The 26023-nt window shown below is 53.2% G+C and overlaps 1 protein-coding gene and 1 pseudogene across 1 annotated transcript in view; both read left to right on the top strand.

Annotated features, from left to right (window-relative positions):
* The window catches only part of ANKRD33B (ankyrin repeat domain 33B), a 70271-nt gene extending 44971 nt beyond the window's left edge, over positions 1-25300 (top strand). Inside the window, exons 2-4 of the mRNA XM_044233824.1 lie at positions 1050-1179; positions 16810-16950; positions 24095-25300. Coding sequence (XP_044089759.1) covers positions 1050-1179; positions 16810-16950; positions 24095-24927 — 1104 coding nt within the window. The 3' untranslated portion in view covers positions 24928-25300. The remainder of the gene's footprint in view (positions 1-1049; positions 1180-16809; positions 16951-24094) is intronic.
* On the top strand, positions 12005-12104 carry LOC122898259 (annotated as a pseudogene).
* Positions 25301-26023: the final 723 nt, after the last annotated feature.

The following is a 26023-nucleotide window of genomic DNA, read 5'->3' as shown; positions in this document are numbered from 1 at the left end:
AGGGGTGTGGACCTTGTGTGCCCTTTCTGGGAGAACCCCCTTCTCAGGACCAACCCAGAAGCCCCCCGAACCCCACTGTTCAGGGGTGTTTGTGAAGCTTTCATTAAGTGGGTACGATTTGCTCTGAGCCTTCAGTCATTGGCTGTTGGTGACAGAACTCCGTCTCCAGCCCTGCTCCCCTCTCTGGAGGTGGGGTTGGGGTTGGTGCAGAGAAGCGGCAAGATCTGACCTCCTGCTTGCGTGGCGGTCGGTCTTTCTAGAGACTGGCCTCCGTCCTGATGCTCCCAGCACCCTGCCCCCCCCATGTGCGTGCGTCGTCTCGGGCATGTAAGAACTGCAGGTTCTAAGTGTTTTCAGAGCTGTGTGCCGGGAACTGGGCACAAAGACCAAATATTTATTTTTAATGATAGCATCCCTCCCAGCTGGCCTCCCCGTAACCAGACCGGTCCCGTACACTCCTTGTCCATCCTGCAGCTGGACTTGGTGAGGGCACCTGACGACTGATCGCTCAAAACTCGGCCCGTCTCAGGGTTTGTGCTGTGGCCTCTGGGCTTCCGATGCCCCTTCACTTCCTCCTTCCAGCCCCCGGGCCTCCCAGGGGTGCCTCCCCCACGGCCCTCGCTCTGCCTCACCTCCTGCCCAGCTTCATCTACTGTCCCCTTCGCAGGGAGCCCCCGCTGCGCACTCTGTTGGAGACTGAGCCACGTGTCCCCCGCACTCACAGCCTCTCTTACCCTCGTGTCCTTTCTCACACGCTCTGTCCTCACCCTGGTGGCTCCCTAGTTAGCTCTGTCTTCCCGTTGGAAGGCGCACCGTACAGGGCAGGGATCTCGGTTTCCAGACGTTTCCCAGGCATCGTGCCCTCTCTCGTGGGCAGCCCTCTAAGAACACTCGAGAGTGAACAAGTGCCTGGCTTGTTAAACCGCCAACCGGAACCGGGCCCTGGGGTTCTCTGTGTCCCACCGCGGGGGGACAGTGTGTGCACGCGGGGTCTTCGGTGGTGATGCTCGGGCTCTGGCCCTCTGACCCGCTTCCCTCTTCACTTCTAGACTGGCCTTATTGTCGCCTGCTACCACGGCTTTGTGGATACTGTGGTGGTCTTAGCCGAGTGCCCCCACGTTGATGTCAACTGGCAGGACAGCGAGGGGAACACGGCCCTAATCACAGCCGCGCAGGCAGGTAAGACCCGGCTTTGCCTACTGGAGGCTGGGGGGCAGCTGCTAAGCGGTGGGGGGCGGGCGGGGGGCAGGGCTTTGCCCTTGAACTCAGCTCGTGAAATTAATGTAAGGACGGGAATTGATCAGCTCTTTATTCTGCTGCTGAGCGGCACAGGAAAGGGCCGGTCAGGACAGGGATGCATTCTCCTCGTGCCTTGGGGACGGTGCAGTTTGTGCAGAGCTCACTGTTGGGCACGTGTCACCCTGATAACTCCCCAGCATCTCTGAAGGTGAAGCTGCCGCAGAAGCCCAGGCTCGTCATCCCTTCCCCTAGAGCATCGCACCTACCCAGTGCTTGGGGATGGGGAGCGGAGAGATGCTGGTGACCTCCCGCCCTCGCTGGCGATAGTGACTAGATCCCATAGACAGGTTGTAAGTGGTGGTTACTGGATCTGCTAGACGTATTTACACAGTAACCTCCCACTTGCCCATGGATGTAAAGAAAAGCCGGGAGCGGCTTGTCTGGAGTGTATCAGTATAACGAGGCAGGATTGCACTGTCCGGGGGAGAGCGTCCCCCGAAGCGTCCTTCAGGGACGGCTTTGTCACTGCGAGAAGTGGCACTTCTGCCGTCACTGCTGAGCACCTGGTGGCTGTCCTCCTCTAGAACTGTCCTCAGACTTTTTTGGAGACAAGCCTGTGCTCGTCCCTCTGGACCACACGTCGCTTGTCCTTGGGGTGATAAGTGGGTTTGTCACTTGACCAGCTCGGAAATTCTTGGCTTGCAGGATCAGTCGGTTTGATGAGTCAGGCTCTCAGCTGCAAAGACGCTGCTTCCCGCCGAGTTGGGAAGAAGAGGTGTTTGCTTACTGATGGAATGTAGGGCACCGCGCAATGGCGTGGGGGGCTGGGCCTCGGACTCCAGGCTGGGAAGCTGGAGAAGATGCCCCCGACTGCACCGCACATTGATTCTGGCGAGAGAGTGCTGCCACCAGCAAAGAGAGGCCTCTCTGTCCCGCTGGGCATCACGAGCTCCTGGGTCAGAGCAGCACGGGGGTGACTGTGATCCGGGGAGCCCAGCAAAGCCGGCATTTGGCAGCTTCACTCCGTGTAATGTCAACGGGGAGTGGTCTGTACACACTGCTTTTTAGTCAAGCTGGAGGAGGTGGGGGACCCTCCCGAATTGGGGGGGGCTAGGTTGTGCCAACACGCGTCTGCCTCGTTGGGTCTTAGGGTGCAAAACTTTGCCTCCATGGGGGTACTCCAGGCTTCGAAAGCTGAGATCCAGGATGTCCTGAAGTGCACGAGGGGAAGAGGAAAGCGGGGGGCGTTCAGTGATCCTGGGCTCCCCGTTCACCGCCTCCCACTGGCCCAGGAACTGGGGATGCCCACGTGAAGGGCAGCTCTGCCCTCCAGGAATTCCCCAGCGCCTAGGCCTCTGATGGAGCTCTGACGGAGGGGGCCCCGGGGGCCGTGGGCATGAACGCCCCAGCTGGCCTGCTGGTTGAGGGCAGGGGTCAGGGAAGGGGGGACGCGGGGACTTGAACCGAGCGCCGCAGGAGGCAGAGGGAGGCTGCTGCAGCCGGGGCAGCCAAGTGCACGGGGTAAAGAGGGAGCAAAGCCCCTCTCGGGCCGTGAGGTGGGAGGCTTGCGTGTGACTTGGAGGGATGGTAGGTGGCTCCAAGAGGAGGCAGGGACCAGATGGTCAAGGGTTTAGATGCAACACGAGAGAATGCCTTTGAGTGCGGTGAGGCTGGGTGTGGGTCACAGCGGCTATTAGCCTCGGGGACCCAGAAGCCGTTTCCATGGCAGAGAGGAAGCACGAACTTCTTGGCCAAGAAAGTGGTGTGGTGTTGTGGGGGGTGACAGGAAGGCGACCCCTGGGCTGGACGGGGCATGACGAATTCCCGAGGGACGTATGTGCAGTGATGGTGGAGGGGCGCCGGCTCCGTTTGTCGCTCAGGGCTTCGAGACGTGGGGCGTCTAAGAGGCCTCGGCGGCAGGTGGGGGGGTGGGGCTCCAGGCTCGCGTGTCCGCTGGGCGCAGAGCGGAGGGCTTGGGGGCCACTGGAGAGCGGGGCCCGTGGCACGGCCTAGACGTGAACACCAGGAGAATGTGCAGGAAACGAGGTTTCCTTTCTTACGGATTTGCCAGAACTCTGTGTGCGTTAAGGGTGTTGGCGGTGGCTTAATGCCCATGAGAGAACCTTCTGGAATCTTCCCCATTTGAAATAATAGGATTAGTGACTTGTCCTTTGCCTTCTCCCCACATTGAGTGTTGCAGGGGAAGCCGGAGTCCAGCCTCCTTTTGTATCTTTGTTGAGGCCCTGATATTTGCCGAAACTTGGAAATATCTCCCACCTCATCCTTGATAGTGAAAATAATACTGCCTCCACTCTGGCCCCAGTGGTCGCGTCTCGGCTCCTTGTCTCTGCATTTGCTCTGACTTACATTCGGTGTACTTTTAGGAAACCTCACTTAATCTCTGTGAAACACTGCCTTGTTTTGTTCATCTTCCTGAGATTCCTTCTCAGACCCAGAGTAAGTAGCCCGGTCCTCACGCCGCACCGTCTCTCTCATTTCCCCCGTCCCGTTTCTCTAAGATCTGGGCAGATTCTGCGCATGATACCATTAACGTGTCTCTGTGCCACTCATCGGATTACCTTTACTTTATTCTTCTCGAGCATCCCCGGGGTCAGTGTGTTCGGGTTTATGTAACGAAAGTCCCACATACTGGGGGTATTGTGCAACAGAAATCTGTTTCCAACGGTTCTGGAGGCTGGGAGTCCAAGGTCAAGGTGTCATGCAGGGCATTTGGTTCCTGGTCAGAGCCCTCCTCCCGTGCACGGGGCCCCTCCTTGCTGTGTCCCCTGTGGTGGAGAGAGAGAGAGTGTGAGGTCTCTGCTGTCTCCTCTGATAAGGACACCTGTCCTCTTGGGTCAGGGCTCCTGACCGTGGTGACCATCTTTAACCTTTGTCACCTCCCCAAAGGCCCCGTCTCCAAACACAGTCACCTGGGGGGTTGAGGGCTCAACAGAGGAACTGGCGGGGGGGGGGGATCCAGAGGTTCATCCCTAACACTCATCCTTCCGCAGGGGCTGTGATTTTCTTGAATTGATGTACTTTAAGTCACAGCTGACGTAGCTCCTCTCGGGGTCAGAGAGAAGCCCCGCAGAGGGAGAAGCAGCAGGTGTTTTCTGGGCCCAGGGCCCCGGGGCCAGCGGTGCAGAGGGAGAAGCTCGGGGCCGAGGGCAGCCCAGCAGCGTCTCCCATCCTTGCTCCGTCCGTGTAGCTGCGTGGGAGACTGTAGCGTGGTCAGACCATCAGGATCACCGTGGCTGGCGTGTGTGTCATTCTCTGGGCCCCACACGTCGGGGTGTTGCGGGGAAGTGTCCGGGCTGTGACCCCGGCTGGGTCGTGTGGGACGGTGGCGGCCCCGGGCACTTTCTCTACGTGGCACCGCTGCTGGTCTGCTAAGTTGATTATAAAATGTAAGACGCAGTGTTCTGAAGAAAACCACAGGAGCAATCGAAGTTAAACACAGAAAGCCGGTCAAGTTCGGGGTGAAAATCACTTAGCTCCTTGGCCCCAGGGCCTTCTGGTTCTGTTGTCTGGAGGTGACCGTTGTTCATCTGATGGGTACAGGGGTTCTCTTCCCTCTTCAAAAAATGTGTATCATTATAATGTATTTTCTTTTCTTGTTTTTAGTTTCTCTCTTTCTCCTGGCGTCCAGATCCTTAGCTTGATTGCTGATGGGGGTCAAGCTGTGGCTGCGTCTGGCTAGGTCCTGGGCGCACCCTTTTCCTTGGCAGCCGCCCGCTCCCTGCACCTGGGCTGTGACCCCTGGGACGCCCACCCCAGGCCTGCTGTAGGACTGAATTGTTAAGGGGAGATGGGTGGGGAGGAGTAAGGTGGTTTTTTTTTTTTTTTTGCTACGTTGAAGAAATCTGATTAAAAAGCACTTCCTTGTTTGTCTTAATTGCTTCAATGGGAGGAAGTGATTTTTTCCCTAATTTGTTCCTTTTTTTTTTTTTTTAAAGAGCTTATTTATTTGACAGAGAGAGAGATCACAAGGAGGCAGAGAGGCAGACAAAGAGAGAGGGGGAAGCAGGCTCCCCGCTGAGCAGAGAGCCCGATGCGGGGCTCTATCCCAGGACCCTGAGATCATGACCTGAGCCGAAGGCAGAGTCTTTAGCTCACTGAGCGTCCCTGATTTGTTTCTGAAGGTGGTGACAGGACCTCCCAGGGCTGGTCCCTCCCTGTGAGCACCCACATCAGCGGGGGGTGGCTCATCTGTGTTTTGATGCAGATTTGGCTCAAACAGGGATTGTCCGGCCTAGTCCCATCCCTGCTCAGTTTCAGATTGAACGGGTCTAGGGAGGGGCCTGGGAACGCGCATCTCTACCGGCTCCGGCCCACGCCCCCAGCGATGCCCATGCCGCGGGTCTGGGGATCCTGCTTTGAGAACTGGAGCCTGGGAGGCTCTCATACCAGTGCGGTGGCTGGGATGGCTCTCCGTGGGTACCCAGGGCTGGGGAAGTCACGCAGCCCTTGAGATGTCCGTGGGACACGGAGCCATCAGGAAGGTGAGAAAGAAGGAGACCCGCCGAGGATCTGTTCGCGCTGCTCCCCGCTGGAGGAAAGAGGCTGTTTGGGCTATAGCCGAGAGATGGTCGTGTCCCATTTTTTAAAAAAGATTTTGTTTGACAGAGAGAGACATAGCGAGGGAGGGAACATAAGCAGGGGGAGCGGGAGAGGGAGAACCAGGCTCTCCACTGAGTGAACTGAGAGCCCGATGCGGGGCTCGATCCCAGGACCCTGGGATCATGACCTGAGCCGAAGGTGGACGCCCAGCGACTGAGCCACCAGGCGCCCAGGCTGTGTCCCATTTTAATCCAACTCCGTAACCAGTTTTACTTACCGAATGGCTTCTAAATTCCAAAAAGCTGTCTGGGGATGTGCGCTTACGGTAAGAAAAAGCGCCGCAGAAGTATTCTTTCGAGAAAAAGGCCGCGGTCTCCTCCCCCACATTCTCCCTCCCGCAGACCGCGCTCCCTGTCAGACACACACGTGTGCACCTGTGCTTTTTATTTACCCGCACGTGGGTGGTTCTCTAAAGAATTTGACCTTAGGAGATCTGTTCACATCCCCGGGGATGCAAGACCTACCTTGTTCTTCTGGCAGCACGTTCCGGGGTGTGCTCGTGTGCTCGCGGCCGCATCCCCTGCGTCCCGTAACGGCGAGGCGGTTTGGTAAACCGTGACTCGTCCGTTCTGTGCAAAATCCTCTTTGAAAACAAATATTTACCGCGCAGTTACTTCCTATCCGAGGGCCACGGTGGTGAGCCGAAGCCCACGGATTCCAGCCTCCCCAATGTGGAGAGCGGTGCCTTCCGGATTTCCAAATTAGCCTGTTAGGGACAGTGCTGTCGCGAAGTCATTTTGTCTGGGGGTGCCAGACACCTGAGTGTCCTTAGTCCTTAGTGTCAGGTCCCTTAGTGCACCTGAGACTCTAAGCCTGCAGCTGGTGGGGCAGGTGCTGGGCAGGGAGGCAGGGGTGAGTACCCCCATCTCGCCCTCTGCCCCAGCCCCTACTGAGCCGCACCAGAGACCCGAGGGCCGAGAATGGGCAGGGGCTGTGTGTCGAGGCCCACCTCGGGGCCTGAGAACAAGGGAGGAGAAGGAAAGAGAAGCAGTGCACGGAGAGGTTCTTAGCACTCCGTTGCTGCATCAAAGGACGTGCATGTTTTTTTTTTTTTTTTTAAAGATTTTATTTATTTATTTGACAGAGAGAAATCACAAGTAGGTGGAGAGGCAGGCAGAGAGAGAGAGAGGGAAGCAGGCTCTCTGCTGAGCAGAGAGCCCGATGCGGGACTCGATCCCAGGACGCTGAGATCATGACCTGAGCCGAAGGCAGCGGCTTAACCCACTGAGCCACCCAGGCGGACATGCATGTTTATGTAGCCACTGCTAAGGGGCCTTTACCAAATCCCATACCCATTTAACTTCCCACCAGTTCCCTGGAAAACACCGATTTTGAGTGTTTGCCAATCCCTGAGGGACGGCTTGCTGTTCTGTTTCCCTGATTGTCACTGGAGCCAGGATCTGCGTTTCCGGGCACAGTCACTGAACACCCAGAGAAACGGGGCTCTGGCAATGAAGAAACTGCCTTCTTTTGCAACGGGGGTCGCTTCAGTGAGTGGCCCCCCAAGGCCCCATGAGACCGGAGGCCAGCCTCTCAGAAGGGCTGGTGACCTTTTTCTCCTGATGACGAGACTCTGCAGCTCAGCTCCAGGAGGGAGGAGGAGCAGACCCCCGTCTTTGTGTCCTGTTCTCTGCAGCAGGAAAACGTTTCCAGGAGCCTCCGGCAGAGTTTCGTTTGTATCTCACTGCCAAGGGCTGTGTCACATGCCCCGTGCCAAAACACGTCTCTGGCAAGGGTGACAGAATGACCCCGAATGACTTGGTCTATTAATGCTGGTCCCGGCAGGATCTGTGTGGTTCAGGTAAACTCTAGAGCAGCCGTATGTTTATGTTACTTGGTACTGTAATCTCTCTGAGTGCCCGGAAGTTGGGGTCCTGGCTCCCTACGGCACTCACTCAGCATTTAAAAAAAAAAAAAAAAAAAAAAAAAAGATTTAACTTATTTATTTGACAGAGAGAGATCACAAGTAGGCAGAAAGGCAGACAGAGAGAGAGGGGGAAGTAGGCTCCCTGCTGAGCAGAGGACCCAATGCTGGGCTCGATCCCAGGACCTTGAGATCATGACCTGAACTGAAAATAGACGCTTTAACCCACTGAGCCACCCAGGTGCCCCCTCACTCAGCATTTGGGAGTGTACATGAGGCCACGAATGCCTTGCTCGGCCTGGCTAAACTGTGATAAGATAGGGTTGGTTGGGTATAAGTAACCTTAGGTGCATTCTTGAAACTTGTTACTCCTTGAACTTATTTGTATGGTTCTGAAGGAAATGCATGGAGACTGGCCTGGGATTACGTGTGCTGCGCGCTGCAGGGGACAGGGGGCAGTGAGGTTCGCAGGGGGTGGGCGTGTTTTGAGAAGGTTGGGAGGGTGCACCAAAGGGTCCCTGTGCATGGCCTGGCTCATGAACCAGATTTAGGAAGGTCCCCCTTCAGGGGGGAAGGTACCACTTGGCCCGAAGCCAGGAATACATGCCTTTTTAAAAGGATTTCATGCATTTATTTATTTAGAGAGCACAGTTTTTGGGGGGGGGGCACAGAGGGGGAGAGAGAAGAGACTCTCAAGCAGACCCCTGCTGAGTGAGGAGCTGGACATGGGGGCTGGATCTCCCCACCTTGAGATCACGACCTGAGCCAAAATCAGGAGTTGGCTGCTTAACCGGCCGAGCCACCCCTGTGCCTCTAAATGCCTCGTTATTTTTATTCTTTTTGCTCTCACCTCATATGATCATGATGCTAGTCTGACCTCATTCTGATTATTTTCTTCTTAGCTTTTTGGAGTGTTTTCCTTTTTCTTGGTTTCTAGAGTTTCCATTAAGAAAGTAGAGCTTGGCAAGTCTGTGGAGTTTCCTAGCATTGCCGGGGTCTTTTCCTGTAAACTCTGGTTTTCTGAGCCCTTCTAACACTGGCCATGGCAGTGCCCCTCCCCTCAGCGGCTCACCCTGCTGTTCAGTCTGACACATGCCGCCACCCTGCCCCCAGACCTCTCTGTACCACCCTCTGTGCTCCCCTTTCCGTATCCATCCCCTCCCAACCTCCACGCTCGGAGAGCATTTTTACTCCTGCTGCTTTGGTCTGATGTGACATTTCCAAAGTCAATGGTTCCCTCTACTGGCCTGGCTTGGAAAAGTACATTTCAAGTACCTAGAGTCAAACCAGTCAAATCTTTAGGCAACTCAAATTCTGTAACATTTCCCCATTATTAGAGGAACATGAGTTTATTGTCTGTTTGCTTCCCTTGAATAAAGGAGTAAATAAGATTCTTAACCGAAGGCTGATAGTCAATAAAATGCTGAGTGAATTAACAATTAATACTTGTGATGTCCATGTAATTCTTAGGTAATGTGAGTGATAGCTTGGTAATTAACAACCTTTTTGATAAGTGAATTTTTTTCCAAGGTAGTAGTAATCCTTGCATCTTATCATTTACCAAATATGGACTTAGTGAGTTTGGAGTCAGCTGAAAGTTTTGAATATATGAGGATGGTCATAAGGTTTGTAGTGGTGATGGGGATCCATAGCCACAGGGGAATGTGGACCTGGGGTATCATAGTTCAGGTGCCTAATCCAAGTTTGGGAGACCAAGAAAGAGCTTCCATTGCAAGAGATGGCTCACCAAGTAGCTGCGTAACAAAAGAGAAACAAGTTTACAGACATGTATACCTGTGTATGCATGGGAGCTACCCAGGAAAAAGTGAGTAACTCAAAGAAGTGACTTAGAACTCCAGCTCACATGGGATCTTCAGCAAAGAACAAATATGGGGAGAATTTACAGGACAGAAGAAAGTAGTTTTAGGCTTCCAGAGATGGCATTCTTTGGGAAAGATAACTAATGTTAGATAAAGACTGGAAGGTTTGTTGTGTAGATTTCTCTGGTGCCACTTCTAGGCTGATGAAATCTCAGTCTCCCTAGTGATTAACTTCTGTCCTTTCTGGTACAGAGGGAAGGAGGGACTTCTTCAGAAATTTATGTCTTGCTTTTAGGCAGATGGGGGAGTCTAGGGAGCCTTTCTTGTGTCTACCTTCAGTTCAGAATAATCCTTTGTCAGAGTAGCATATTGCTAGTGGTTTCTTCTACTACCTTTCCATGAGTAGGGCAAGGTTAAAAGGAGCTAGCTTGTTAAAGAGTTGGGACTTCACCTAAGAAGTAGAAACCATAAAGTGTTTAAAGTGGTAGTTGTCTTGATTAGAAGAGTTTCTTGGAGTTATCAAGTTGGTAGTTTAGAGAAGTTATGGGAGGGCAGAAATGGGACCAGGGGGGACAGTTAGGGGAGGGGCTGTAGCCAGGTGGAGGAATGGTGGCCCAGATCAGGAAGCAGATATGGGGGTGGAGAAGCAAGTATATATAGACTGCAAGACATTTAAGAGATGGAGGTTGACAGAATTGCATAACAGTTAGAATGGGGAAAAGTGAGGGAGAGCTGAAGACAGAGCCTAGCTTTCTGGCTTGGACACCTATGCCACTGGTGATGTTCATCACTAAAAAAGAAACATGACAGAGAGGAGCAGGTTCAGAAGATATATGTTTTGGGTTTGATTTGTTTGTGAGACACTCCAGATGAAGTATCTATTAGACAGATATTTAGGTAAAGTCAGGAAGAGAGACAGAGCTGAAGAGTTTCAGGGTGATAATGGATCCAGGAGAGTGGATAGGTCACGGAGGAAGAGTGTAGGGGCAAAAGGAAGGTTAGTCATGCGTCCGAGACACAGCAGCATTTCAGGAAGAAGAGAACAAACTTGTAAAGGAAATTGAGAAGGAGAGGCCCCTGTGATAGGAGAAAAATCAGAAGGGTGAACTCAGGAGATCCACGAAAAGAGAGTGTTTCAGAGAGAATTGGATGGACAAGGGATAAACACTGGAGAGGTCAAATTATGAGGAAAACTGACTTACAGCTGTTGGGTTTCCTTTAAATATGGTCATTGGGGACTGATGGAAAGCAGTTTCAGAGGATTTGGGGAGTGTAAGTAGCAAAAGTGAGAGCAGATGGCTCTGGACGTTGAACTGAGAAGTCAGATGACTGAGGGTCAGGGCTGGAGTCGAGAGACAGGTGCACAGGATTATTATTGGTCACTGCAATGGACTGGGTGTTTGTGTTCCTTCCAAACTTGTGTTAAGTCCTGACCCCAAGATGATGCTATTAGGAGGTGGGCTTTTGGGAGGTGATTAGGACGTGATGGAGGAGCCCTCAGAAACAGAATTAGTGCTCTTACAAAAGAGATTCCAGAGAGTTCCCTCCCCTCTTCTGCCCTGTGGAGACAAAAGAAGAAGAGGAGCAGTCTGTAAATCAGGAACCAGACCCTGGATCTGTGCGCAACTTGATCTTGGACTCCGCAGCCTCCAGAACTGTGAGAAAGAGATGTTGTTTAAGCCACCCAGCCTATGGTTGCTTGTTAGAGCAGCCTAACTACACATAATATCTTTTTTTTTTTAAGATGGCGGACCCTTGCACATGTGTACCCAGTTAGGTATTGCTGCTTAACAAGAAATCCCAAACCCTCACTGAAAATATTTTTCTTGTTCATGCATCATTGAATGGGCTGGGGATGGGGTAATCTAGGCAGCTTTTGCTCACATACATGTGAGTGAGCTGGACCCTGCTGTAGGATGTCCTTGTGTTCTTCACCTGGGGAAGCTGAGCTCCACACACTTCTCGTCCTCTTCCTGGGACCGTCAGACTCTCCTGGGCATGTTCTCATGGGTATCCAGACTCCCTCTTACACTCCTTTTCTTAGCCAAGTAACTGTATTTCAAGCTTCTGCTTGCATCATGCCTTTGAATGTCCCATGGGCAACGTGACAAAGGGAAAGGTGAAAAATTTGGGCCGTCACTGTAGTCTAATGGGAATGGATTTGCAAGAAGGGAGAGGTCGGAGAGAAAGAAGAGGTCATCGGTAGCACCAGTGTTCCACGGAAGTGGGTGGAGAGTGTTTACAAAGCGGCATCTTTAAAGAGAAGAACCACCCTTCCTTTTTCTTAGGGAGGGAAGGGGGAGAGGCTGCTTGTGGATGGGGGGAAGTTTGTGAGGTGCTGAGGGAAAGTTGGGGGGGGTTCCCTTACTGTGGTTTCTGTTCTCTCTTGGAGGTAGAAGGTGCGTCATCTCCTGTGAGTGGGGTTGGCTGTGGGTAGGGGATTTAAGGGGGGAAAGTTTGTGCTCACTTCGGCAGCCATCCACTAACATCGGACGATACAGAGATTAGCCTGATCCCTGGGCAAGGATGACACGCAAATTCATGAATGACGTTCCATGTTTTAAAAAAGAAAAGAAAAGTAGTGGGAAGGTTAAAAATTTTCCACTTGGGGCTTGGGGGATAGTCAGCTGGGAAGCGGAAGCGTAGGTGGACCATGTGGAGGGGCCGGGCAAGCTTTCCCTCGTGGACCCCGTGGTGTCCCGGATTCCCCACCCTCATATAGTCACTCGGCAAACATGCCACTGGCCCACCATAGTGGACCCGGAAACCTGTCGGGCAGGCCATACCCGAAGTCATCTTGGGCTTTTTAGTTCCTGCTAATGGCTCGGCCAAACAATCAAGTCCTGTCCTTCCCTTCTTTAGGAGCCGTCAAAGTCGGCCACACCTCTCCATCCGCCTTCCTGGCCTCCTGGGGCTCGTTGGTGCTCACCACTGAGGAAGCCTTGGGCGCAGAGGGGGGAGAATCTGCACCCAGCTGCCCACCCAGAATCATTGTCCTACCTTGTGTTCTTGTCGAGGGGCCCCACACTAGAGTCACCCTTTTTTATTTTTAAAATTTCAAAATTTTAAAAAATTTTTGAAGATTTTATTTGAGAGAGAGAGAGTGAGCACAAGCAGGGGTGGGGTGCAGAAGGAGAGGCAGACTTTTCCCCAGGGAGAAGCCCACGCGGGGCTTAATCCCAGGACGCTAGGATCGTGACCTGAGCCGAAGCCAGACCCATACCCAACTGGCCACCCAGGCACCCCATAAACTCCCCCGTTTTAAATAAACACTTTTGGTTTTAGAATAGTTAGACTCAACAGAAGAGCTGCAGAAAGGGTACAGAGAGTCATAGGCCTGCACCCGGTGTCCTCGTCGTTGGGATCTTACAGTAGCGAGATACGTTTGGCACAATGATGAACCAGGATTGATGCTCTGTTATCATTCACTCAAGCCCATTCTTCACCCAGACTTCCTCATCTTTCCTGTAATGCCCTTCTTTTGTTCCAGGATCCCGTGGGGGGGGGCTGTATTACATTTAGCTGTCACGTCAGACTCCTCTTGGCTGTGACGGTTGCTCACACTTTCCTTGTTTTTATGACCTTGACATTGTGGGGAGTACTGGTCAGGGAGTTGGTAGAATGTCCCTTAGTTTGGGTGTGCCTTCTGTCTGCTTCTGATTAGACTAGAGTTACAGGTCAGGGGAGCCGGGGGGGGGGGGGGGGGGAGGGGGGGGGAGGAAAGTGACATTCTCATCACATCTTATCAAGGGCACCATTTAAAAAACAAAACAACAAAAAACGCAGTGACACTTGCTAAAGATGGAAAGGCAGACTTTAGGACCACTGGGAGAGGCCAGGGGATCACCGCAGCGGGATTTTGCAGTTTGGGAGAGATGTTGGTTCATCTCCGAATACGGCTCGGGCAAGTGGGACTGTAGAGCCAAGGAGCAAGGTGGGGTCAGCGGGTGGAAAATGACTCGGGGGTAAGGGAAGTTGTGGCTACACTGAGCTAATGGGGCTCTTGCTGAAGGCAGGCCAGGGTGAGTGGTCATCCCCCCCCGCCCCGGGGGGTGTGGAGGACGAGGACCGTGACCAGATCTGGAGGGTGTGGCACTGGCCGGACTGAGCAGAGTTCTCGCTAAAGCTGGATTTTCCTGGAAGTTCACGGCTGGGCCTGGAAGATTCATGAGGCCGGTGTGACTCATCACCGCTGGTGTTTACTGGGTCACCTGGTTGAGGTCATGTTTGTTGGGTATCTCCACTGTCCCCCCCCACCCCCGCTCGCTGTAGTGGGTCTTTGGAAGGAAGCCACAAGGCGCAGCCCACTAGTTACGGAGTGGGTTGTTGCATTCCAGCTCCTTGAGAGTGTGCTATCCCCATGAACGATGCGGGATTTTTCTGTGAGGCACTTGCCACACACCCTGTCCTCTCTAAGTTTCACCGCGGTGATGCTGATATTACCTCCCAGTTCCAGAAGTGGAAACAGAGACTTGCCTTCCCAGGGCTACCCAGATTTTTTTTTTTTTTTTAAAGATTTTATTTATTTATTTGAAAGAGAGTGAGTGAAGGAGAGAGAGCACAAGCTGGGGGAGGGGTGGAGGGAGAGGGAGGAGCAGACTCCCCACTGAGCAGGGAGCCCGATGCGGGTCTCGATCCCAGGACTCTGGGATCGTGACCTGAGCTGAAGGCAGATGTTTAACCGACTGAGCCATCCAGGTGCCCCAAGCTGCCCAGATGTTAAGTGGCAGGCTGGGACTTGAACTTGGGTATTCTCACACTCAGGTCTTCTCAGTCCTAAGCTGTGTCTACACGGGCTCTCAGTCACGCCACTGAAGCCGACTCATCCAGAATTCACTTCACCCTTGGGTCACTTTTGTTCTTCCCTATGCAGGCTCATGGGGGGTGTTTTGGGGAGTCTCTGTGGTGAGCCCACCCTTTGAAAGGCTTTGTCGGAGGACTTCAGGAACCAAATCCCATCCTGAAGGTTGGATTGCGCTCAAGCTAGATTTCAGTATGGTACATGTTCTGGTTCTGTTATGTGAGGAAGGCCGTGTTAGCCTGTCTGTCTGTCTGTCTGCCTATTTTATTTCTCTATCATCTGTCTATCTGCCTTACTAAAAGAAGGAAAGCTCCCCTTGGTTAGTTGTCATGGTTTTGAAGAAGTGTTCAAAGAGAAACGGCGGCAAATTAAAAATGTTGGGTTTGAGCAAAAGTGGATTCAAATTAGGCAGCATCGCATCTAGCAGGTAGAAAGCTCCCGCCCCCCCCCCCGCCCCCCAGGAGTTGTACAGAGTAAGAGGAGGAAGGGGAAGGGGAAGGGGAAGGCGGGAGGAAGCGGGGAGGAGGAACAAGGAAGCTGTGCAGGGCAGAGAAGTGGGTTGGTTACGGCAAGGTCACTTTCCTTGAGGGGACACCAGGGCGCTGTCAGGGAGCGGTCAGGATCCCGAGCGCTGACCGGCTGATTGCTGATGGATGGGTTGAAGACTCTGTCTCTGGGGGAACCAAAACTATAATTAAGTCTCGGTTCAGTTCCTGGGGGCTTAGCCTAAGCGACTCCATTTTGGACCCGTTGTCCTTTTTCAACAGAAGAGAGGTTACTCTCGGGATGTCCTTGGAAGCATCTTATCCACCCCTGATTTTATTGTACGAGGCCACCAGTGTGACAGAGGTGTCTGCTGTCCTGAGAAAGCCGGTAGGGAGGCGGGACGGATTTCGTGGGCCACGGAAAGCTCGTGCCTGTAGTCAGCGAGGCGACCACGTGTTGGTTTTCCTGACTCAGCGTCCGCAGCAGAACAGTTCTGTGCAATGGGCTGTTTGCTGTGTGGCTTTCCGGTTTTCCCTCTCCCTGCCTGTTCCAAGCATTAGTTTACAATGGGGCAGAGGACGTCCTGCTACAAATTACGACCGACACACTTTCACGTTTGAAAAGAAATGGCTCCGAATTGCAGTTCGTTTCGCTCTAAATCTGATGGGTGCTGCGGAGCGTTTAGCTGGGGGACGAGCCTAACTGAGATCAAAGGACCCCCCCACCCCCCCCACCCCCGCCGACAGCTGGCATCTTCCCCAGCCTAGAAGCTTGGATGACAGTGGAGGGCCCGGTGAGTGCCCGAGTCCCAAGCGCCAGCTGCGGGGTGGGGGGGGGGCGGGATGCGTGAGTCTCCTGCCGGAGGGTCACACCTGTGGGTGCGGCTTGTGTCTGGAGAGGTCCTGTTAGTTAGGGTTTCACGCTCAGAAGGCTTTGTGGTTCACCTTTTAATTTTTACTGCGAGTTCAGCAGACAGGCTGAGGTCCATGGTAAGCAGGTGACAGTGGTTCTAGAAGAGTCCGCGCCCCGATTTTGGTTGGGCCCCCCGGGGAAGGGGCCTCATGGCTCCGGCATCAGGCTGGCGCAGAGGCCTCCCGGGGCGGGGAGAGGCTGCAGCTCATTTCAGGACAGAGAGCCCTGGAGTGTCCCTGAGGCCCCAGCCTGCAGCCTGACCGGGGGGGTTCCCCAGGAACATGTGTGCCCCGGGAAGAACAGGGTGGGGGGCATTTCAGAGGGCTGGATCGGCAGCGTGTAAGGAAGGAGACTGGACGCCCAGCCCCTCCCCTGGGGCCGGGCCGCCTGGGACTGCTGACGGCTGGCCAGGGCCTGTTGCCTGAGGCCAGCAGGGGCGAGGGTGGGGATGGCAGCTCACAGAAGGGCAGGGCCGGGGGTGTGGGGGGGAGGGGGTTGGTAGCAACAGTAGCAACATCCCCCATGTTCCTGCCTCCTGCCGGCAAGTGTGTGTGACAGAGACAGACAGACAGACACATCGGAGTGGTAGCGGCGGATGACAACATGAATTCGCGTATCCCTGGGCTGTGATGAGGACCTTCCCCGAGGCAGCGCTGAGAAATGGCTCCGAGGTTCATTTTCAGTTGAGCGTCTGCTGGCCCTGGCACCTCCTGCGGGGAGCTGACAGCCCACAGCCTCCAGGACCTGTCTGTCCCCTGATCAGCCAGTGTCGCTGCAGGCTCGCTCCGCTCCGCCCGGCGTCCCCACCCTCCGCGGGCTCCCCACGGACCCTCCTTACCAGTCGGAAGAACAGCTGAGCTCCCCGGTGCAGGGTGGGGGGGTGGGGGGGTGCAGAGAACCGGAACAGACCGGTGTTGCCCCGTGTCTTGCTGTTTCCCGGCGCCATGAGAATTACTCCTGCGGCGGAGGGCAGCCCGGCCCGGCCGCGCGGGTGGCCTGGTCCCGGAGGTCGGCGCGTGGCACCGCTGGCGGACTGTGCCGGTAACCGTTTGTGACTCTCTTCGCAGGGCACGCCACTGTCACCAACTACTTGCTGAACTATTTTCCTGGCCTCGATCTTGAGAGGAGGAACGCGTTCGGGTTCACGGCCCTGATGAAAGCCGCCATGCAGGGCCGGACGGAGTGCGTCCGAGCCCTGATGCTAGCAGGTTGGTACCCGCCCCGCGGGGAGGGGTGTCCTGAGGGGCTCGGCAAATGCTGATCCTGCTTCCTTGGAGATCGTGGACTGAGATGAATCCGTTCCGTGGGGACGAAGCCTAGTGGGTGCAACAGAGACTAGGGTCTTTGAGGATGTGGCTGTAACCGGCTGAGGGCAACCGCCGGAAGGAAGGCAAACCCTTGGGGATGCGGTGGGAGGGAGGTCCCAGTACTGGTCACTCTGTAGGAAACCCCTCCTTGCTCCCTGATTGGCTTTTCCCTCAGCCCTAGCTTCCTCCTGCCCGTATTTGTTCTTAGAAATGTGTGTTCAGGCCTGGGCTCCCATGCGGGCATGTCCCGCTGAGGATTGCCCCGGGGGTGGCGGGGGGTGGGACCCAGAAGCCATCCTGCATCCCCACTTGCTGGTGGTTGGAATCACATGCTGATGTGTGTGACATGTCACTGAGCGGAAAGTTCTTAGGTGGTAGCTTTGGGTCAGTGGGCACCCCTGCCGTGCCCTTTGTGACCTGGTCCTCCGGGAGGGAGCGCTTCCTTCTCTGAGGCTCCCCGCTCCCCATCGTGCAGTGAAAGTCATGACTTCCCTCCACCCCCCAGGATGAGCTGTGACCCTGCTTTAGACGAGTTGCTGCTACTTATTTTTAGAGGAAACTTTTATTTGGGACGAATTCAGATGTAGGGAAAGTGACAAATAGCCCCGAGTCCTGCACGGCCCTCTCTCCTTGCTGTTCCCAAACTCCGGGCTTTACTCCGGTTTCGCCCGCGCATCCATTGCTGTCTCCCTTCCAGGATCCCATCCAGGCTCCCTCAGGAATTGTCCTGTATCCCCCATGTCCTGGGGCCAGGGACAGTGGCCCCGTCTCCCCTCGTCGCTCCTGACCTGACCGTCTCCATACTGGCTCGAATCCGGTGTCCCCGGCCTGTCTGGCGTTTTCCTGGTGATCACACTGGGGTGCTGGGCTGTGTTTTCTCCCGCTTCCACCTCAGCGCCTTAGCAAGTGACGACAGGCTTCAAGGAAGAAAACTTGCACGGAAATAAAAAAGAGCATAATTAGATTTAATCCCATTGATGGTGCTTTTGACTCTGACAGTTTTCATTTTTTAAAGGCAAGATATCGGTTTCGGCCACGTTGAGGCCTTGCCTGTCCTATAGCAACGAGAGGTGGTTCTTCCTCATTAAACGGTGTTCGTGATGCTTTGTGTTTGGAGGAAGCTTCGTCTGCATTTACTACTTCTGGAGCTAGTTATAATTGAGTTATATGATTGTATATGTATATTATATAAATTATATTGATTATAGCTATGAGTGATCAATTGATTGATTTTTTAATGTTTCAGGTTTTTGTGGTTTTTTTTAAGATATTATTTATTTATTTGACAGAGATCACAAGTAGGCAGAGAGAGAGAGGAGGAAGCAGGCTCCCCGCTGAGCAGAGAGCCCAATGGGGGGCTCGATCCCAGGACCCTGAGATCATGACCTGAGCCGAAGGCAGAGGTTTTAACCCCCTGAGCCACTCAGGTGCCCCTGTTTCAGTTTTATTTAAATTCTACTTAGTTAACATGGAGTGTAATATTAGTGATTTAAAACTTAAAACAGCCAGCACTCATCACACTGAGTGCTCTCCTGAATGCCCATCCCCCAACTAGCCCATCCCCCTCCCCAGCAGCCTCAGTGTGTTCTCTATGGTTAAGAGTCTCTTACAGTTTACCTTCCTCTCAGATATTTTCTTTTCCTAGTAATTTACTTTTTTTTTTTTAGGTTTTATTTATTTATTTGAGAGAGAGAGAGAGAGAGAGAGCGTGCACAAGTGTGGGGGCGGGGGAAAGGGGAGAGGCAGAGGGAGAAGCAGACTCCCCGCTGAGCAGAGAGCCCGATGCAGGGCTCGATCCCAGGACCCCACGATCATGATCTGAGCTACCAAGTGCCCCCTGGGGTGGGGGTGGAGGTGGGGGCGAAGTCCCCTCCTGTTGAGATCCACTGATGTGACTAATTAGGAGAGGATAGAAAACATAAGAAGAGCATCTTTTCCCTCTTACAAGCGTTTCCTCCTTCCAGTTTTGCTATATTCCACTTAAAGGAAAAATCTTTTTGGGGAGTTTTTGAGTGGCCCTCTAAGATTGTGGTTGTTTAACTTCTAGAGATTTAAATTTCCTGCTCTTACTAAGGTGGCCGACGCTTCCTTTCCCCAGGAAAACACAGAACGTTTTTCTTTTACAGTAGATGTGCATGTTTGTTTTATTTTTTATTTTTTAAAAGATTTATTTATTTGACAGACAGAGATCACAAGTAGGCAGAGAGGCAGACAGAGAGAGAGGGGGAAGCAGGCTCCCCTCTGAGCAGAAAGCCCGATGCAGGGCTTGATCCCAGGACCCTGGGATCATGACCTGAGCTGAAGGCAGAGGCTTTAACCCACTGAGCCACCCAGGCGCCCCTGCATGTAGGTTTTAAAAGAAAAAGCCAAAACCTGTGTGATCAAAGTCCCTCCTGGCTTGGGTGGACAGGCAGCATGAAGGATCCTTGATGGGATATTTAAAAAGTTGGCACAAGTATTTTTAAGTCTTGTTATTTACATTTAATATATCAGCATTTAGAAAAACCGAAACCTTTAAAGATACGTATGCCAGAGTATTTCTTTGAGTTGACATTTCAACAGAGTGTGCATTTGTGTGCGGCTGGGGAGGGTTCCCTGAGAGCTGATCACAGAAGGGCATCCTGTGTTCATTCCAGAAGCAGAAGCACAAGCAGGGTTGTGTGTGAGTGGTCAGGGTAGAGTGGGTGTCGCCCATCCTCATGGTTTCAAGTGCAAGCGTCGCTCTGTACTTGGGAGTATTTCTTGTCCCTGAGTTGGATTTCCAAGTTGCAACTTCATTATGTTCGGTAAGACCCGTTTCCGTTGAGAAATGATGGATGATTGAATTGGGCGCCCCCTCAACTGTTTAGATTTTCCAGTCATTTCCTAACATCCAGACACGTATCATCATCTTATCTTACCTTGTCAGGCAGAACGAAATAACATTAGAATGATCAAAACGTTAGATTTTCTTAAAAACATAACCAGGTTCTGAAAAGCTGATTTATGGGCTCTTTGGTTTTTGGTTTCCCGAGGAATAATGTCAGCCCCGCTGATAAGCATCGCAAGTGGGGCTGCAGGTTCTTGTTAATTCCGTGGAATACTAATGCCCCCGAGTGACAGGCCTATTCAAATAAGTGGCTCGGAGAAGGCATAACGAGGCCGTGATTTTCTCTGAAGGGAAGCAGAGCTCAGTGGAGGTTGGCTGGCGCCAGACCCGCTTAAGGGAACCGGCTTTTATGCTGAAGTGTGTGATTGCCGTGGCGTTTGGGAAGCAGACACAGGCAGACAAGATGCTCGCCTCTGCCTGCGATTCCGGGCAACAAGGCAGCCCTCTGGGAGGTGTCGGGGCTTGTTTAATGAGGGAGACGCAGTCCCGTTGTTGGCCAAGGTCGTTCCAGTCCGGACTGTGTGCTTCTGGAAAGCCAGGTGATTTGATATCACTGCAGAGGTTTCTTTCTGTTGATCAGGAAAACATGGACTTCCTGTGACCTGAGAATTGGCCGAGTTGGGATAGTCTCCAGTGATCATGCAGTGAAAAGGCTAAGAGTCAGGTGTTCCGTGTCCCTGAGGCCGGGCATTTCGCTGGCCCGAAAGCAAACCTTGACATGAGGCCGTGGGGGCAGGTAGTTTTTCTGGAATGTGAGCCAGGAAGCCGCGTGAAGGAGAGGGAAGGGGGTCCCTCGGGCAGCCGGGGGTCGGCCCTGCTGACACCCTCCACAAGACCAAGTACAGGGTATCTTGGAAATGCCTCCAGGGCTGGGGCAGGCTGGAAGCAGGTGTTCTGTCCTTGCCGCCCTCCAGATCGGGTCTCTTTCCTGAGACCCTGAATCCGGATTCATTTCCTCAATTATACCCCAAGTCCCCAAGACACAGGCCGGGCTGGCACAGGAGGAGACCTGCACGGACTGGTCCACAGGGGTCCCGTGTGACCAGAAAGGCCACTTGGTGAAGGGAGGGCCAGAGCTGGGCTTCGAAGGGTAGAAAACATGGGGGCTGGCAGAGAAACAGGAAAGGAAGGGACACAGCTCTGCCTGCCTACCGCTGGTCCCACGACCCAGCCGCGGCTCTCAGGGGACGCCTCTGAGCTGGAGTGATGGAAAGTAGCTTGTTTTTCTTTAGCACTTTTGGAAAGCTTTCTGCTTCCCATCGCAGACGTCCTGACTTGACAGTGGCTGAAAGAAAACAAGCATGTTTTTCTCACCTCACCAGAAGCCTTGCGGTGGGCAGTCACAGAGCGGCCCTGAACTCCGTGAGGACATCACAGAGCTAGGTTCCTTTTTCTGTCCACCCAGCTCCGCCCTCTGTGGCCCCCCTGCGGCTTGGTCACCAGAAGTCCAGGCTTCAGATAGGAAGCAGCACCACCAACCGCACGGTCGCTTTTATCAGCGTTCCAAAGCCTTCTCTTTGGGCCTCACTGACCAGCTGTAAGGCAGGCGAAGGAAAAGGGGAATGGGATTGTGGTTACGGGGTTAGACCGGTAATTCCCAGGTGGGGGTGTGTGTTGCCCCCTGCCCCCCGTCCCCCACGAACATTTGCTAATCTCTAGGGACATTTTGGCCTGTCACAACTGTGGAATCCCACTGGCATCTACTGGGTAGGGACGGGCTGCCCTCAGAAGTCTTACCAAAGCACAGGAGAGCCCCCACACCACAGATCTTCCCCAAACGTCAGTAGTCCTGAGGAGGGAAGACCTCGGGTTATAGCAGTCACAGTGTGTTGCCTAGAGCTGAGTACGTTGCGGCCTTGAGGAGAACAGAGGACTGTGTGTGGACAGCTCACAGCATTCCACGTGGCGGCAGATGGATTCCTGGGCAGGACACTCAGTTTTGTTCTGTGTGGCCGGAGCTCTGGGCAGAACAGCCTTGGGTCGGGGGTGAGGAGGCCCACAGTCCACGGGCAGGAGATGCATAGGCTGGCCTGTCATAGATCTCCGTGTTCTCCAAAACGTTTCTGTATTGCGTGTCGATCATGGGTGCTGGTCTGCCCTGATTTAATCATGGCCGTCCAGTCCAGGCCCTTAACGTTGCCCTTGCTGATTGCGAAGGGAACTGGGTCCCCAGATTACAGCCTGACTCACGTCCCGGGCCGCACCCCCGTCAGCCCGGCCTTGTTCTTCAGAATGTGTGTGGTTTCCAGGATCATCTTGAAAAGGCCCGAGGAGGAAACAGGACGCGCGCTACACTTTGGACAGCTGTTCCTTTAGTTTTCCATTAGCTTTTGAGAAATGACTCTCTGCAGCCGTGTTCATTAAGATTTTAATTTTGCAGTTTGTACCTTTTTAAGTGACATGCAATTAATTAAGGTTTAATGTGTCATCTATTTTTTGCGGTGACATTTTTACTGCCCCCTTTTCATTTTTGTCAGTTTATAAATTGTACTCTGGCTAATGAGTTCCATCCCGATTTCCAGTTCCAAATAATTACCACTCTTTTAATATGCCTATTTTTTAAATGTGCCCCAGAGTGAAGAGCATTATGAGGCGATCTCAGGTGGGCTGGGCCTGCCTGGGCCGGGTGATGGTTGGGGGGCACTGCAGGGGTGCAGGGGCAGGGAGGCTGGTGAGCCCTCCTCATCTCGTTGAGCACACACTGAGCCGATGCCGCGTGTCAGACACCAGGATCTGCGTGGGATATAAATGCTGAAGCTTCTGCCAGTCCTGGTCCCCGGGGAGCTCACAGACTAGATAATTGCCCTACTTCTCCACATTGCTTTGCCAGGGAAAGTATGACTAATGAGACCTGAAATCCTGAATGATTTTTAACTGTGTATGGGGCTGAGATTGGACCAAGATTAATTGAACAGCAATTCCTTATTAATTTCTCTTATAGTACCACACTGAAATTTATGAACATTTCATCAAGTTGAGTTGAAGTTTAAATTTGCAGTATTAGGAGGGGCCGGTGCATGGTGTGAGGGAGATTTATTAAGGAAGTGACTAGTGTAAGGGAGACTGAGGGTGTAGGAAGCAGGGTTCTCTAGAGACACAGAGCCAATAAGAAATACACATTTAAGAGATTTATTTTAAAGAATTGGCTCACGTGATTTTGGCGGTGGGAGAGCCCAAAAGTAGTGGGAGCAGGCCATTAGGCTGGAAACTTGGACAGGAGTCAATGCTGCAGTCTTGAGGCTGAATTGTTTTTTCTCCCCAAATCTTTAACTTTTGATATGAAGGCCTTCAAGTGATTGGATGAGGCCCACCCATGTTATTGAAGGTAATGTCCTTGACTCAGTCAACTGATTGTGGATGCTAACTACACCTAGATGGGTGTTTAAACCCCTGGGTACTATAGTCTGGCCACGTTGACACAGACAGCTAGCTGTCCGAGAGGAAGCGTTCTTCCCTGCATGATGGCGGGAAGTGAGAACTTCCATTACCAGCTTTGAGGCCTCAGGTAGGTCCCTTGGGCCGTGTGACTACCATCCCTCAGTGCACGCCTCCTACCAGCCAGGATGAGATGTGTCGAGGAAACCAAAACGAGGAAGATGTGTGCTCTGCCCAGGAGAAGCCCACGGTCTGGTAAAGAGGATAGACCCTGGACCCACTAACCACTGAGTACAAGACGTGTAGGGACCACACATTTCTTGCAAAATAGGGACCCTCACATTCCTCCCATGAGATCTATGAGGAAAACGTGAGATGATAAGTAAAGGGGATGCCAAATGCTTTGCAAGTGATCATTCCCTTTAGTATTCTAGAACATTCTGGTAACATCAGTGACGTCTTCATGAGGCACCTTTGCTGTCGAGTCATCTCTCCATTGCTGGAAAGCCATAAAATCTTGTTTCTTTAAAAATTCCAGGATGTAGGGACTGTGTTCAGGCGGTTTTGCTTAGGAAAGCTAAGCCCTTCAACGGAGCACTTCTGTGGGTTGTGTAGTAATGATAGTGCAGGCAAGTAGTTCTTGGTCAGGCCATTTCATCCATGGGGCACATTCTCAGGTCGTATGTCACTAGGTTTCAGAAGTTTTACCTTTGATCCATTTCCCTCTTCTGTTTCCTGCCATTGGCCAGGAAAGTTCTTGCCGCCTTCGCCCATGACTGTGTGTATTTGCATTTTTTTCAGGGGCAGACGTTCATGCCAGAGACCCCCGCCGTGGGATGTCGCCCCAGGAGTGGGCTGCTTACACAGGCCGGTTGGAGGCCGTCCGCCTCATCCAGAGGCTGCTGGAGCGACCCTGCCCGGAGCAGTTTGGGGAAAAGTACAGACCGGAGCTGCCGCTGCCCCCGGAGGCCACTCTGAAGCCCACGGGCTCCAAAAACTGCTTGCAGAGGCTCACGGAGCTTGTGCGGTCCGTTCTGACCTCCCGCTCACGCCAGGGCCTGGAGGATGGGGGCGTCCTGGACCACATGGTCCGGATGACCACGAGCCTGTACAGCCCCGCCGTGGCCATCGTCTGCCAGACTGTGTGCCCCGAGAGCCCCCCCTGTGTGGGGAAAAGGCGGCTGGCGGTGCAGGAGATCCTCGAGGCTCGCGGGAGCCGGGCTGCGCGTGCCCGGGAGAGTGACAGGATAGAGGGCTCTGAGCAGCCGTTCCGGACCTCGCAGGCTGCGGGGGTCTCCAGAGAGGGGGCACCGCAGGCCAGCCTCCCGGCCCCGCACCTGCCGGGGGCCCCGCGGAGGGCCAGCCTCCTGCCCCTGCAGCTGCTGCGAAGGAGCAGCGTTCGGCCCGGCGTGGTCATCCCCCGCGTGCGCATCAGCAAGGCGCCCGCGCCCACCTTCCAGCCCGAGCGCGCCTCCGCCAAGGGCAGCACCAAGGACAGCGCCCACCTGCAGCTCCCCAAGTGGCGGTACAAGGAGGCCAAGGAGGAAAAGCGCAGGGCGGAGGAGGCGGAGAAGCAGCGGGCGGCGGCGGCGCAGAAGGAGAAGCGGGCGCCCTCCTGGAGGAAAAGGACGTGAGGGCTGAAGCGTGTGAGGTGGGGGAGGAGGCAGTGGGGCTCCGCGCTCGGAGAAGGACGCCACTCTCCTGCCTTCACCCCTCCCGAAGCGCGGCGCCTCCCTGCATGTCCCCAGCCGGGGGCCCAAACACGCTGCGTTTGTTCAGGCTGCACCGTTGAGTGATGGGGCAGGGCACCAGTCGACTAGCCTAAGACCAGTTCCCCTAGAGATCAGTACACCTGGCCGGCAACTCTGCCCCAGAGCCTACCTTTTGAACCTCACTTGAGAAATTTAGAAGAATTTTGTATTTTTAATTATGATCAAATTTGCAGCATTGATGGGCTGTTTGTATTTAAGACGGTTTTAATACATTTGCCCGAAGACCCTTTGTTTAGCATACTGTTTCTGGCAATAATTATTTGTGATAACTCTGATTTCATATGGAATTCGTGGAAGTCTCCCCTTTCTTCTGTTTGTCTTTCCTTCTCATTGTAGGCATGCATGAGCATTATATGTCCTTACAGATTTCATGAAGGGATTCTGAACATTTGTTTCTGTCCGATGGAGGCATTTCCTTTTCCAGCAAAATGATGACATGAGACAGGAGAATCAGACGTTCTCGTATCTTATTTTATAGCTCTCTTACTTAGACGGTAATAATAACGAAGAAAAACCTGTTGTCAAAATATGAAACCAAGCAGAGAGAAGCATGTACTTATTGCTAGAACTAAGTATCTTAAGCAAGGGACTTTAGATAAACTGGATGCAAAGCCTTTAACATATTAAAAAACAGATACGACAGATACGAGAAAAATCTGTTATTTAATAAAGCGGGGGCGAATGTAATCAATTTTTACCAGAAGTACAAAATTAAGTCCTCTGAGCTTTCAGATAAATTGAATTCAGATACCCTTAAAATATAAAAAAAGATGCAAGAGAATAAGGCCCCAGAGTGATACAATCTGCTGGAAAGGGGGAGGGGCCAGAGGAACAGGAATATTAAGCAAACTTGGTTTTAGGCAAATTCTCCTGGAGTGGGCTGGATGGCTCCCTCCTCCAGCCTCAATTCCAGAGAGTCCCTGGTGTGGAATTACTTTTATTTTTCCTCTGATGACTG

Source organism: Neovison vison, chromosome 1 (genome assembly GCF_020171115.1).
Source record: "Neovison vison isolate M4711 chromosome 1, ASM_NN_V1, whole genome shotgun sequence".
Lineage (NCBI taxonomy): Eukaryota > Metazoa > Chordata > Mammalia > Carnivora > Mustelidae > Neogale > Neogale vison.
Note: the sequence above shows the minus strand (reverse complement) of the source record. Positions and strands in the feature narration are given on the sequence as shown.